The 15,528-nt window shown below is 39.2% G+C and overlaps 1 protein-coding gene across 9 annotated transcripts in view; it reads left to right on the plus strand.

The window, feature by feature from the left end:
* The window catches only part of LOC124589161 (protein Mpv17-like), a 311,532-nt gene that overhangs the window by 231,043 nt on the left and 64,961 nt on the right, over positions 1 to 15,528 (plus strand). For all 9 annotated transcript variants that reach the window (XM_047131541.1, XM_047131533.1, XM_047131534.1 and 6 more), the window contains one exon: positions 8,044 to 8,265. In XM_047131541.1, the coding sequence (XP_046987497.1) occupies positions 8,044 to 8,265 (222 nt within the window). The remainder of the gene's footprint in view (positions 1 to 8,043; positions 8,266 to 15,528) is intronic.

A 15,528-nucleotide genomic window follows, 5' to 3' on the forward strand; every position in this document is an offset into this window, starting at 1 on the left:
ACAGATTGTGCAATCTGGAGCCTTCCTACCAACACTAGATTTGTGAATTTTGCAGGTGGACCTCTCTCTGCAATATATCCTATGTTGCTTTAACCCTCTTGGCCTTAACCTTCGTAAGTCATTGTCTTTGCCCATCTATCTCCTTTGTGCCCACTCCAGCACTACACAGCCCTCTATTCCACCAATGCATCCAGGTCTTCTTACATTTCTCATTTTCCATCCCCCCCCCCCCCCAACCCCCTCTCCCAGTCCTCCGTCTAACACCCCAACTGCACCTAGCTACCCTATCCTCTCTCCACCTCATCCCTATATGCTCCCACAAGCAGCACTTTACTTTGCCCCATCTGTAACCTGCCATCCCTCCTCCTCATCACACCAGCCTTCTCCTAATCCCAACACCAAGATTGCTTCTCCCATTAGGTGCAGCTGCTCACAGCCTGGCCTCAGCAGCCAGAGAAAATGATCGTGTGTGTGTGTGTGTGTGTGTGTGTGTGTGTGTGTGAGTTGCATTTTTATGAGTGTGTAGATGTATATTGTTTAATTTGGAAGGAGGCCTTTTTGACCAAAAGCTTACTTGTTGGACAGTCTGTTGTACCTATCTGTGATCCAACATCTCCGCTATATGCTGAGTAGCAATCTATCCTTTCCATAATATTGTCGTTATTCTATCCTGGATATTTGATTGTTTGAAACTTAAAAATGGTAAACAAGACTGTCTTGACAATTTTCAACAAGTTAATCTCAATCCACCAAACAAAAACATATCCAGTTTATGTGGTTATGAATCTGTTACTCAACTTCTTGACTGTAGTTGATGTTGAAGTGAGGTGAGCAATTCTTTGCTGCAGTTATCTCCACCTGTAAGAAAGTCTTGGCTCTTTGTATGTCAGGAGCTGCACATCTGGTTAATCAAATCAAAAGGATGTGGCCAAACAACAATAAAATACTTTAAAAAACTTAATTATTGCACCACAGATTGCCACAGGTTTAGCATCTCAAACATGACGTAACACTGATTGCCCATAGCAACTGCTGCTGTTGCTTATGCACTTTCTAACAACAGAAATGTTTATTGAAACATTGTTTTAAACATACTTTTTAAAGTTTACAATTAAAAATTGATTGGTTTTACAAAATTGTTTACATAATTTTGATCTATGTTTCATTATAAAATTTACAAATCAATTAACATGACGAAATATTGTAATCATTGTGACCAAATTACATGAAATGCCTTTCTACAATAATGTTTGAATTACTTTTCTTGATAACTTTGTAAATTCATATTTTATTTCTGTACTAATGAAAATTATGTGTCTTTATCATTAACTGAATAACAATTACTATCACTTTTCTATATAAGAATTTTGTAGATCATAGATTGGACTTTCGTTTAAGTGATTTTTACATATGTAAAGTTATTGATTAGATTTATGACATATCAATTATATTTCATCTTAATTACACTTGAGACACCTCAATTTCATCAATACAGTGAGTTAACAATGCATAGTTATAGGTTTACATAACTTTGCATAAAGTTCAGAATGTAGTATCATATATTTTGAGAAGGTTGGAATCAGAATTTTCATTAAATTTCTTCCCAATCTGGTACTGTATAAGTTCAACATTTCTGTTTTTGCAGTGCTACTCTTAATTTCAGTGCCTGTCTTGTCCATGAGTATCTGAACACTAACTTTAGTAGCTTTTTCATACAACCATTGTTTCTTTGCATTTTATGAGAGTCTTTCAATAACATTTTGCTACAGTAGTCTTATAAAGCTTAAGGCCCCCTTGACAACCAGATGTGTGTCATTCAGTCACTGTTTTACACCTACTGAGCAGTAGCCTCTGTTTCTTTAGAAGTTTCTTTACAGTGTCTGTATACCATAATGTTCTACTACATGTTAGGTTGCTACACAAGTTCATAGTGTTTTTCCATAATTTCAATAAACACAAAATATACATTTAACAGAGACTTTAGTCATCAATAATATATTTTCCTTTTATTTACAACAGTCTGCCAGTTGCTGGGATATCTTTTCAATTCTTTGACTGTAAAAATCACTTGGTTTTGTGGTGAATATTGCACCAAGCCACGTTTAGAGTGCATTTTCATCTGGAAAGGAAGTTCTTGAAGGTTGTTTGACAGAGAGTGGAAAATGTGAAAACCTGTGGGCACAAAGTAATGTGAATAAGATGGGTATGGAATGACTTTCCAACTGAGCACCCTTATAGTGTTTTTTGTCAGTATAGCTGAGGGCGAGTGGACAATATAATGGAGTATCATACTTCATGCAGTCTTCCTGGGTCATTGCTCTTACACTGCATCTGCAAAATATCTCAGTTGTTGACTATAAATGTCAGCAGTGATGGTTACACCTCAGGGAAGCAGTTCAGTACACCACACCATGGCTGTTCCACCTGATGCATAACCCTATCTTTAGTGGATGCAGGTAGGTTTTTGATAGGGAGTTGATGCTTTGGCTGGGCTCAACTGCACCTTTCTTTTCCTTGTGTTAGCATAAAGGCACCATTTCTCATTCGAAGTAATGATAGGGGGTAGGAATGGTCGATGTTGTTCATGAGTCAATTAATTATGAGCAAGCAGAGATGCACATTATGGCCACCAGCAGGTTTTTGTGATTTTGGCTTAGAGCGTGCAGTACCCATACACCTGTTTTTTGAACCTTCTCCATTGCATGCAAATGTTACACGATGGTGGAATGCTCACAGTTCATCACATTTCTGAGTTCTTGAGTACACTGATGTGTATCATTGTGGACTAATGTGTAAAACAATCTTCATCAAACCCTGAAGGTCTGCCTGAACATGAAGAGTCACTGATGTCAAAATGTTTCTCCTTAAAATGAGAAAACCATTTTCTTGCTGTGATCTGTCCAATGCCATTATCCCCATACATGGTGTAAATCTTTCTGGTTGCCTCTGCTGCTGTCAACCCTCTATCAAACTCAAGCAGAAGAATGTCAGAAATGTTCTGATTTCTCCACTTGGCACTTCATTTTCTAGTATCCATTGCTCTACTCACTATATCCAAATGACAAAATGTAAACTCAAATGGCAACAGTGAACTACAAATAAAAAATGACAATTGATAAGTAAACCCATAGCATCTGAAATGCCAACATGCAATACGAAAACCTTATGAGCTAATGTACCAGCCATATATATATCTAACAAGTGAATAGTCAACTTTTCTTTTAAATTTGAACTACAGTTCTTCCACATTCACCTGTCCAGAGCTAAATGTTTCAAGCTCCTCGTTGAGATACAGTACTGCTCTCTCTTTATCTAGTTTGCTGAATACACAAACCTTACTGCTTGTGTCATTTGCCCTTTATTCTTTGATAATAATTGTTCTTAAAACTTTCTGACAGTCACTAATACCAGTTTCAGTGTGGGAATCTTCAAAGTGGGTAAGCCCATCTGTTGCCATGAGATTCAATATATTTCCATCATGAGTGGGCTTCTGAACTACCTATACAGTATAGTTTTTGGAAAAATCATTTAGTAATGTTTTGTAGGATGTCTTGTCAGGCCTACCTTTTACAGAGATGTAACTATCCAATGATTCAAGTATGATTGGGGAATGTACATACTAGCGAAGTGAGGGTTTCTCCAAAGTTTTCATTTACATCTTAAGGTGACTCTGGTAGCTGATAGAAGGATCTGCTTATAAGATTATGACCACCCTTGATATTGAGTGTTGCTCAAACTATCACACTTAACAGCTTTAATTTCTATCTCGGTGGATGTGAGTTTCTTGTGTGCAATGGCAAATATCCCATTTTCATTTATCATTGTCCTATCTTTTCCATATACACTTAAATTTCCCCCAAAATATCACTGCTATTACTTTCAGGTTTTAGCAAGTTTTCTGCACCTAGTTGTATGGGAACTCAACTGCTTTTTAGGGAGCACATTAAAGTAGGGCACTTTGGTGTGAATGCTTCGGCATAATCCATTGAGCCACTTCATGAGACAAAATGAATGCTATTGGTGTGGTAACCATTGAAAGTGGCACTTTGCTCAGGCTATTGCTACCATATGTCTTGCAAGTTAATCCACAGCCCTTAGCCACGTCGGATACCAGATGACTGTTATGATGTCATACTTGCTTGTTTGACTTGTCAGAGAGAGATGCCATGATAGCACTAAAAAATGTGATTGAAAGGTGACAAAATATTTTAAAAAGGTGATTAGAAAGTGACAACTCATTTCAATAGACAAATGTGGCACAAATAAATAGTTTTTGTTTTTGATAGTTCCCTATCAAAACAGCTGGTTAAGACCGTGATAATTTTCTCTGTTATTGTCTTGGACAGGTTATGGCCTTTTTTTCCTCCATACAAATTTGTTAATGTACACAGGTACATTGGTAACCAGTGTTGGTCCTTTGATAATGGTAACAACAATTTTTTTAGGTTACTATCTCTTAGGCATAGTAGCAAAAAATGAAGTAATCACACAATATTTTCTTTTCTCAAGATTTTTCTAAGTGGTTTCCACTTCCCTTTCTTCCACTCTTTCTTCTTCTTTCATGGTCCATGCACCCTCAGGCATACCCTGGACTGATTTTGTTGCCTTTAAATAATTTTTTTTGGTTGCTTTTTTTAGTGAAGCTCCATGGATAGTGGTGGTCTTCTTTCTTTTCTTTCTAAGCAGCTGTGTCGTAGTCAATTTATTTTTTTGTGTTATTCATCTTTTTAATTTCATCTTCAAAATGTCTTTGGTTTTGTTTTCTTTTTGCTTTTCTTCTAAGTTTTCTTTTCCTTTCACATTCTTCCTTGTAAGCAGTTTAATTTGGGTGCACTTGTTGTCCATACCTATTGAGCTTTCAGTCAATGGGCACAGACAGAATATGGGGGTATTGTCCCAAAGTATCCCTCACAGTCAAAACACTGTTTAAAAACCTTTTTGTCATGGCTGCCTTCTCTTCTCTTAATATGTGCTTTGAAAAAGAATACCTTCTGTCTATATCCATGTTTCGTTGGGACAGTGTAAGAGGGACCTTAACAAGTTTCAGACATTTGGATTCTGTAACTCACATGAGTCTCTTTTTGATATGAGCTTCTATCATCTTTTTAAAACTGTGGACTCTCCCACTCACATAATAAATAAACTTTCCAGACATTGAATGCCATCATTTTTGCGACTTTTAAGATGTCACTACAGCAAGTGCTCTTTATTTTTTCTTTGACTCTAAAAATAATAAAACTTTTCAGTGGCATACTTGATAAGCACATTGCATGTTTTCGAGGTGTACTGTAATGTTTTTGGGCATTCTTAAGAAACCACAACTTGTCACATTGTTCCATTTCACTAAGCTCTCTTGTTACTAGCCAGCTAACAACTAGTTGTTAAAGATAAAGCAAATTATCCATTGTAAAGAGTTCATTATGAAGAACTTAGGAAATGCTCTCAAATTTTCTCAAAGCAGAAACCTTCAAGACTTGAGCCAAAAAGATTTGAACTGTGTTTTCTATTTCTGTATGCAACTTATGAATCAAAATTATCATCTTTGAAAACATTGTCTTAACTTACTCAGTAGTTGTGCAGATCAAATCGTGGAATGAAGTGAAGGTTTTTTCCTTTCTTTTTTTTAAAAAAGCATTGACAATGGCTTTATGGTGCTTGGTTGGTTTGGGGAAGGAGACCAGACAGCGTGATCATCGGTCTCATCGGATTAGGGAAGGATTGGGAAGGAAGTCGGCCATGCCCTTTCAGAGGAACCATCCCGGCATTTGCCTGAAGTGATTTAGGGAAATCACGGAAAACCTAAATCAGGATGGCCGGACGCGGGATTGAACCGTTGTCCTCCCGAATACGAGTCCAGTGTCTAACCACGGCGCCACCCCCGCTCGGTAATGGCTTTATGGCTTTGTAGGATTTGGGATGAACAGTATTGGACTAATTTTTTGGGGTATGTGCTTAAGAAAGTAATATTGAATGCCATCCCATTGTTCCATAATCCTGTTGGATGAAGATGCTAAGGCAAGCAATGTTGTCTTTGCGTGCCTCAAAGCTTGTGATGTGGTTGCGTGCCTCAAAGCTTGTGATGTGGAATGTTAAACTTAGACTGAATTCCTTCAAATTCTTTCAACTGAATAGGACAACCCTCAAAATAACTGTAAATATTTATCAGGAATTAGGTTGCATCTTCACCTAAGCATTCCAAAGCCTTTACATCCAAGTTGTCTGCCATGGATCAGCTCGACATCACCATCTAATAGCTTTTGAACTATGTATCTTTTTTGAGCCAGTCACTATGAATTTACATTTTTCCTATCCCAAAAATGTATTATCAAATTAAACAAGAGTATCATAGCATCAATTTTATTATAAAAGCAAAATTAGAATATGGAACAAAAACAGAAGCAGTTTTACTGGAGGAATATTTGATGCTTATAACAGTTATGCAAAATATAAAAAAAGACCATCAAAATTAAAAAAGGAACAGTCTGTCTCACATTTCAGAAGCCCCTCAGGTTAGATTTTATTAACTTTCATCATTGGAGCATTCCAAAAAGTTAAATGAATGAACATGAATACAGAAACTTGTAAACAAAAGTAAATAACTTATTTTCTTCCTAAAATAGCAGGAAAGGTTGAAAAACATGATAAAAATTAAAAAGATGTCAGTGTCAAAAAAGGTGATTGAAGGTGAGAAAGCTGACTGACCCCTCAACCTGCTTGTCAGTTACTTCAGGCTGCTTACTACCATGAGGTGGGTGTGGCTAAACACTAATCCACTCATGGTAGATGGTACAGTCTTCATTTCAATATTTCTGATACACACAACTCAGTGTATTGAGTAGATGATGATTCTTTTGCCTTATACCCACTACCATACTCATTCATATACAGCCACCAAAAAGGAAATGTAGGTTTCACTTTCTCATCTAGCGTTCTTTATGGATTACTCATTCTGCTGTGTAATCCTCCTAAGATTTGCTCATGGAAATAATGTAAGAAGATGCAAATCTCAGTAAATTTATAAACTGAGATGATGACAAGCCTTTTGATTTGTTCCTATAAATTACCTGAATATCTCAGAATAAGATTCCTTGGTAATACTTAGGGTGGGGAAGGATAACATACTGCATAAAATTGTTATTTGTGGCCAAATTAACTGCAAATGTATTAACACTAAATAAGAAAATGATTGATGTCAGTACAGATAAAAGACAGAAGAAATTCATAACACCTGCTTCTACTGATTAGTGAATTCATTGGCCCCCATCTGCATCCCAGAATTTTTTTGCCCATGTTGGGGAAATGTGCAAATCAATGAATCATCACATTGTTACCAACAATTAAAAAAGTCAGATGACATTCTAGAAACACAAGTGTTAAAAAAAGGTGATTAACAGTGAGAAAGGTGACTGACCCCTCAACCTGCTTGTCAGTTGCTTCATACAGCTCAGGCTGCTTACCATCATGAGGTGGATGCTCTGCGAACCACTGTGAGGTGCATGGGAGAGCATACATCCCATTGTACCAGTTATTTAGGGTTGCTTCCTGTGCCATTCATGTATGGAGCACCTGAGGAATGATTGTCTGAATGCCTCATTGCATGCAGTTATTATTATAATCTTAATCTCACAATCCCAATGTGAGTGATAGGTAGGGGATTGTAGAATATTGCTAGAGTTACCATTTAAAGCCAGTTCTTGAAACTTTGTTAATATACTTTCTTGACATAGTTTATGTCTGTCTAATTCAGTTCCTTCAGTATCTCTGTGACACTCTCCCATGACCGTTTGTTCTGTCCTCCTCTGTATACATTCAATACCCCTGTTAGTCCCTGGTCCCACACACTTCAGCAATATTCTAGGATGTGTTACACAAGTGGTTTGTAAGCAATCTCCTTTGTAGACTGATTGCATTTCCCTAGTATTTTTCCAATAAACTGAAGTCTTCCACCTGCTTTAACCACACCTTTCTGACAGGTAAATGATCCATTATTGTTAAAATTTGAAATAATAAATAGTAATGTATGTGTATCCTTTTTTGTTACAGGGTCCCACATTACGAATGTGGTTTGGAATTCTTGATACAAAAGTGAAAGGAAGTCATTATGCTGTTGTGGCTCAAAAAGTTTTATTGGACCAGTGTATAATGGCACCTTTCCTTTTATTGCTGACCCTTTCTGTCCTTAACATATGTTCAGGGAAAAGTTTAGCTGAAGTTAAAGAAAAGTTGGGAGCTGATTATGGGAGTATTTTGATAACAAACTATAAAGTAAGTCATTCTTTCACCATATCAACTTTCTTCCATAATACTATGGCCTTTTTTGAAAGCTTAGGACTGGGTGATGGGTAGTGTTTATTCTGTAGTTGCTTACAAAGAGTTTGTTGAGCATCTTTTACATGGACTGCTTGTTGTCTTTTAACTTAAAGTCCTCCTTCATTTATCTCTTAAATCTCACTAAAATTCTTGTGTTGCTTTACTCCTTTATGATTATTAGGAACTTTGAAACAGTATAAAATGATTTACGTATCACAGATGACACTAACTTCTATTTTTCTTCATATTTGTTGTTCATAAGCACTTTAGATGATCAGCTTGCGTGTCATGAAATATTCCAGTTTAACATCACAGGTCAGTAAAACCCTAGGCTATTATTAGTCTCAAGAATGCTAAAAAGTGGAAACTCCAGGTAAGAATATCAACAATGTAGGAAAAGACAGATTGCTGCTTACCGTAAAGAAGACACATTAAGTTGCAGACAGGCACAATTAAAAGACACTTACACAAAGCTTTTAGCCACAGACTTCATCTGTAAAAGTGAGACACACACATTTCATACACACAAACAAGCACACGTCATGCACACAAGACTGCAAACTCCAGCATCTTGGACCAGGATGCAACTATCATTTGGGATACAAGCAGCAATCTGGAGGGAGCAAGTGGGGAAGGGTAAGGGAAAGTAGTGTATGGGTGGGAAGAAAGGTGAATGCTGTCTGGTGGAGAGTGCAGGGACTAGAATGCCAACGGGTGCAGCATCAGGAGGTTGTGGGGCAGGGAGGTGGGGAGAAAAAGAGCAAAAAAGGAGAGGAGCAGGGAAAGATGGGAGGATGTGTTGGCTGAGGGTGGTAGGTAAACAGGGTGGGAAATGAGAATGGGGAGGAGATGATAGGACAGAGGGGTGGAAAATATTGGGTGGAGGGTGTGGGGACAGTGTGTTCCCATAGCTTGAGGCGGGATAGTTACAGGAGTGGAGAATGTGTTGTAAGGATAGACCCAATCTGCAGAGTTCAGAAAAGCAGTTGGTGGAGGGAAGGATCCAGATGGCTCAAGTAGTGAAGCAGCCATTGAAATCAAGTGTGTTATGTTCATCTGCATGTTGTGTCACAGGATGATCTATTGTGCTCCTGGCCACAGTTTGGTGGTGGCCGTTCGTCCTGTTGGACAACTGGTTGGTAGTCAAATCAGTATAAAAACCTGTGCAATGATTGCAACAGAACTGATAAATGACAAAGCTGTTTTCACAGGTGGCCTGGACTCTGATGGGGTAGGATAAACCTGTGACAGGACTGGAATAGGAAGTGGTAGGTGGGTTGGTTGGGCATGTTTTGCACTTGGGACCTCCACAGGGATATGATCCTTGTGGCAAGCGGTTGGGATTGGGAGTGGCTTAGGGCTGGATTAGGATGTTGTGGAGGTTGGGTGGGTGATGAAACACTGCTTTAGGAGGGTTGGGGAATATCTCGAGTAGGATGTCCCTCATTTTAGGGCATTGTGATAGGTAATCAAAGCCCTGGGAAAGGATGTGTTTCAGTTTTTCCAGGCCAGGGTGGTACAGGACTATGAAGGGGACACTCCTTTGTGGCTGGTTATTGGGGGTGGTTATTGGGGGTGGTGGGAAGGTTGGGATGTTAGGGGTAATGACATGGGAGATCTGTTTGCCGACTACATCTGGGGGTAGTGCCTGTCTGTGAAGGCCTTGGTGAGACCCTCAGCATACTGAGCAAGGCACTGAGTGGCCGACAGTCATGATGAAAAGACTACTAAACATTTAAGCTTTTGGCCCAAAGACCTTCTTTGGAAAAAGAAAGCACATACATGCACATAAGTACAACTCACACACACAAGGCCACTGTCTCGAGCCACTGTGGCTTGACTTGTCAGTGTGTGTGAATAATGCTTGTGTTAATGTGTTTGTGCTTTCTATTTTGGAAGAAGGCTGTTTGGCTTAGAGCTTAAATGTTTAGTAGTTTTTTCAGTGTGCATGTCTATGACTTGGTGCTTCATCTATGTGGTGATCATCCTTTTCATAATACTGGTGTTTCTTGATAAACAGTTTATATTATTGTCTCCAACAGTTGGTAAACTATTCTGTGCATAATAAAAGTCAGCAAGATATGGTGTGAATAATAAATTAATTAATTTGTGTGATTATTATATACACATTAATATTGGAAAGAAAACGAGTGGTAGAAGAACAAATAGAATAATTCCACCTTACCTTTACAGTCTGTCACTTAAAATTTGAAAGGATAGAAATACAAACACTATCTCATTGCAGATTTTTTATAGGAACAGTATCCATGCAGGTTATGAGATATGGCTAAGTGTTTTAATTTTGGTTTTTAGGGAACTGTATCACCTCACGTTTTTGTATGTTTTTTGTGTATGGCTAAGATCGCTCAGAACCCAAATTTCACTTGTTGCCACTTATTCCTGGGTGTTGTGTTTTTACGAGTCTTTGATAGGTTTAAAATATTTATGTTATGATGTTACTAATTAGTCAAATAAATATATTTTATAAATCATCTTTATATGTGTCAATTTATTGGACGTAACTCGTACTTTTATACTTGCGACATGTCATGCAACATATGTGACATGAAACATAACATTGTGTATAACTTGTCCAATGAATATAGATTTGAAGCAAAGGGTTTGGTACTATTGATTGCCAAGTTATTTGTGTTTTATTATTTATGTAAAGTGCTTATCAGGAAGGAAGGATGCAGACTACAAAACATATCAAACACTATATTGTGTAATATAAAGATGATCTTTGTTTTGAATATACCTTTCATTATTTTATACATAACACCACCAGATAAATGGCATGTGATGTGTGTGGATGTGATCATTGTATTCCAGTGTTGTGGAAGTGTTCTCTATGTTCTCCTAACAACTTACAATCAGCTTGTGGTTATGACTTATTCTTAGGCATGTAATTAGCTATCCCAACATGATCAAGACTAGAATTCACCTGTGTGTTCTTCATGATGTGTTAGTAGTCAGTGGTTCAGTTTATAAGTTACCATCCAAATTTTTACCACTGAGCTTATGCAGGTTCCAACAACTCCATCTATAAGTCAATATTTAGTAAAGAATAGTTCTACTGAACTATCACAGGAATATAAATAGCACCTTCCTGTGCTAACCTGTGACTTGTTGCAGGTGGCTCCACTGGCCCGATACATCAGATTTAAATTCCACTGACTCCTCTTCTGTGTTAGTCGTTGGAGTACCACCAGTGGTACCTCTCTTTTTACTGTTGTCACTTCTCCCATGTAAATAAATTCCTCTCCTACAGCCTTGACAAAAGAAACGCATTTGCAGTGGATAGTGAAAGTTACTAGTACATTTATCACATACCATTATTTCTTTGATGGCAACAAATTTATCTTCTCTGAATGAAGCGTCAACTAGTGCTCCCCTTGTAACCTAATTTCACCAAGGTTTTGAAAAGTTCTATCACATTCTGTGCTTCAGCTTTTAACTACATCTTGCTTGCTGTGGGACATTCTACCCCATATCTTGAAGTCTCTTTAAACTGATATTATGTCACCAACTCAACTCGTGCAGTATCACAAAATAGGATGAAAACTCCTTATAGAAATCTGCTACCATGTTGAGTCTGGATCACATTTTATTAATCCTGTTGTGCAGTTTATATGTTGTGGCTAATCAGAATGAAAAACACACTGAAGAGCCAAAGAAACTGGTACACCTGCCTAATATTGTGTAGGGCTCCTGCGAGCACGCAGAAGTGCCACAATATGACATGGCATGGACTCAACTAACGTTTGAAGTAGTGCTGGAGGGAATTGACACCATCAATCCTGCAGGGCTGTCCATAAATCGGTAAGAGTACGAGGGACGGAGATCTCTTCTGAACAGCATGTGGCAAGGCATCCCAGATATTCTCAATAATGTTCATGTCTGGTATACATCCATCCATTCGATATAATTTGAAATGAGACTCGTCCGACCAGGCAACATGTTGTCAGTCATCAACAGTCCAATGTCAATGTTGATGGGGCCAGGGAAGGTGTAATGCTATATGAAGATGGTATCTGTCCTGAAAGAACAGATACCATTGATGACTATGCAGCTTCTCTAGAATGAATTGATAACTAAATCGAAACCCTTAGCTGCCGACAGGGCACAGAGGATAGTGCGCCTGCAGATACTTATTCCTTGCACGCTTCCCATGAGCCACACATTCCCAACTGTCCACAACCTACATTCCTAATAGATATTTGCCCATTCACTTGTCACTCGTGCCAGACTAAGCTGAGGAGTCCCGTAAGAGTTTGGGCAAAGTGTGCGCATTCGCACAGAAGGAGGTCAATGGCCAGGTAGCCTTTAACTATATGAAGATGGTATCTGTTCCCACAAGGACAGATACGATTGATGACCGTGCAGCCTCTCTAGAATGAAATGATAATTCAATCAAAACCCTTAGCTTCCGACAGGTGTTGTTGATATACATCAATGGGGACAGCTGAAAATGTGTGCTCCAACCGGGACTCAAACCCGGGATATCCTGCTTGCATTGCAGACGCTCTATCCATCTGAGCCACAGAGGGCACAGAGGATAGTGCACCTGCGGGGACTTATCCCTTGCACACTTCCTGTGAGGCCCACATTCTCAACTGTCCACAACCTACATTCTTAGTGTTCCTAATAGATATTTACCCATTCGCTCATTGCTCGCACCGAACTAAGCTGACAAGTCCCGGAAGAGCTTGGGCAAAGCGTGTGCACTCGCACAGGAGGTCAATGGCCGGGAAGCCTTTAACTATATGAAGATGATCTCTGTTCCTGAAAGAACAGATACCATTGATGACCACACATCTGCTCTAGTATGAAACGATAATTGATGTATATCAACAACACCCATAGGTAGCTAAGGATTTTGATTTAATTATCATTTAATTCTAGAGAAATTGCATGGTCATCAATGGTATCTGTTCTTTCTGAAACAGATAACATCTTCTTATACAAGTCAATCACAAAAAATTGTTGGCTGTTGAAGTGATGCATAGTCATCCATAAAAATTCCATCATTGTTTGGGATCGTGAAGTGCACGAATGGCTGCAAATTGTCTCCAAGCAGCCGAACATAGCCATTTACAGTTAATCATCTTTCATTTGGACCAGAGGACCCAGTCTATTCCAATTTAAACACAACGACACCACTGTGGAACCAGTGTCAGATTGCACAGTGCCTTGTAAACAACCTGCGTTCTGGGCTTGTGAGGTATGTGCCACATTTGAGCTCTACCATTGGCTCTTGCCAGCTGAAATCGGGAGTCATCTGACCAGGTCCTCCAGTCGTCCACGATCCAACCGATATGGTCACAAGCGCAGGAGAGATGCTGTAGACCATGTCATGCTGTCAGTAAAGGCACTAGTGTTGATTGTCTACTGCCATAGCCCATTAACGCCGCACTGTCCTAACAGATATGTTCATCGTACATCCTGCATTGATTTCTGTGGTTATTTCATGCATAGTTGCTTGTCTATTAGTGCTTGCAACTATACACAAATGCCGCTGCTCTCGATTGTTAACTGAAGGCTGTCGGCCATTGTGTTGTCCACTGTGAGAGGTAATGCCTAAAATTTGGTATTCTTGGCAATGTAGATCTCAGAATATTGAATTCACTGACGATTTACAAAATGGAGTGTTCCATGCGTCTACCTACAACTGCGATTCCTCATTCAGAGTTTGTTAATTTCCGTCGTGTGGCCCAAATCACATCAGAAACCTTTTCACAAGAATCACCTGAGTACAAATGACAGCTCCACCAATACACTGTTATTTTATAACCTGCATACATGAAGCCACCGCTTTCTACGAGGGCTGTTCAGAAAGTAAGGTCCGTTTGGTTGCGAAATGAAAACCACAGTGAAAATCAAAAAATTTTTCCCCTCCTCACAGAATGCAGCCACCTGTGCTTTCCACCAGTTCTCTACACTGGTCTGCCTTTCGTTGTTTGTGCCAAAATGTTGTCTTCATGGCCAGTGGTTCCTGTGAGCCCAAACTCTTATGGGACTTGTCAGCTTAGTCTGCCACAAGTAATGAGTGAATGGGCAAATATTTATTAGGAACACTATGGATGTAGTTTGTGGACAGTTGGGAATGTGGGCCTCACAGGAAGCATGCAAGGGATAAGTCCCTGCAGGTGCACTATCCTCTGTGCCCTCGGTGGCTCAGATGGATAGAGCGCCTGCCATGTAAGCAGGAGATCCCGGGTTCGAGTCTCGCTTGAGGCACACATTTTTAGCTGTCCCTATTGATGTATAATAACAACACCTGTCAGCAGCTAAGGTTTTCATTTTAAGTATCATTTCAAGGTGTAAAGCTTTGTGTCGTGCAGTCATCAAGGGTATACAATTGGGCCTTTGGCTCCAAAAGCCCATATCGATGATGTTTCATTGAATGGTTTGTGCACTGACACTTGTTGATGGCCCAGCACTGAAATCTACAGCAATTTGCAGAAGGGTTGCACTTCTACCATGTTGAATGATTCTCTTCAGTCGTCATTGGTCCCATTCTTGCAGGATCTTTTCCCGGCCGCAGTGATGTCAGAGATTTTATGTTTTACAGGATTGCTGATATTCATGATACACTTGTGAAATGGTTGTACGGGAAAATACCCACTTCATTGCTATCTTGGAGACGCTGTGTCCCAGTGCTTGTGCGCTGACTTTAACACCATGCTCAACACTCACTTAAATCTTGATAACCTTCCATTGTAGCAGCAATAATCGATCTAACAACCCTTGTTGTCTCATGTAGGCGTTTCCAACCACAGCGCCATATTCTGCCCATTTACATATCTCTGTATTTGTATATGCATGCCTATACCAGTTTCTTTGGCACTTCAGTGTGGATGCTATATATATGATACAATGCATTATGTCAGTATTAAAACTTCAACAAATTGTCAATAAATGCATTGAAAAAGCAAGTTGTGCTTATTGATGGTACAATATTGCAGTGCTGTGTTATTCTGATGATGATGCACTGTGGTGACCACAGCTGTTACGAAACATATCAGATGAATTCACAATTTCGAATAGTGACTACCATGAGCTGTAGAATGGAATGATGACAGTGAAAATTTGTGCCAGACCGGGACTCGAACCCAGATTTCCCACATACTGCAAGTGGTCGCCTTACCATTTGGCTATCCGTGCGTGACTCATGGCCTGACCCAAACTTCCGTGTCATCAACCATACGTTCTACA

The sequence above is a fragment of the Schistocerca americana genome, chromosome 2, assembly GCF_021461395.2.
Source record: "Schistocerca americana isolate TAMUIC-IGC-003095 chromosome 2, iqSchAmer2.1, whole genome shotgun sequence".
NCBI lineage: Eukaryota > Metazoa > Arthropoda > Insecta > Orthoptera > Acrididae > Schistocerca > Schistocerca americana.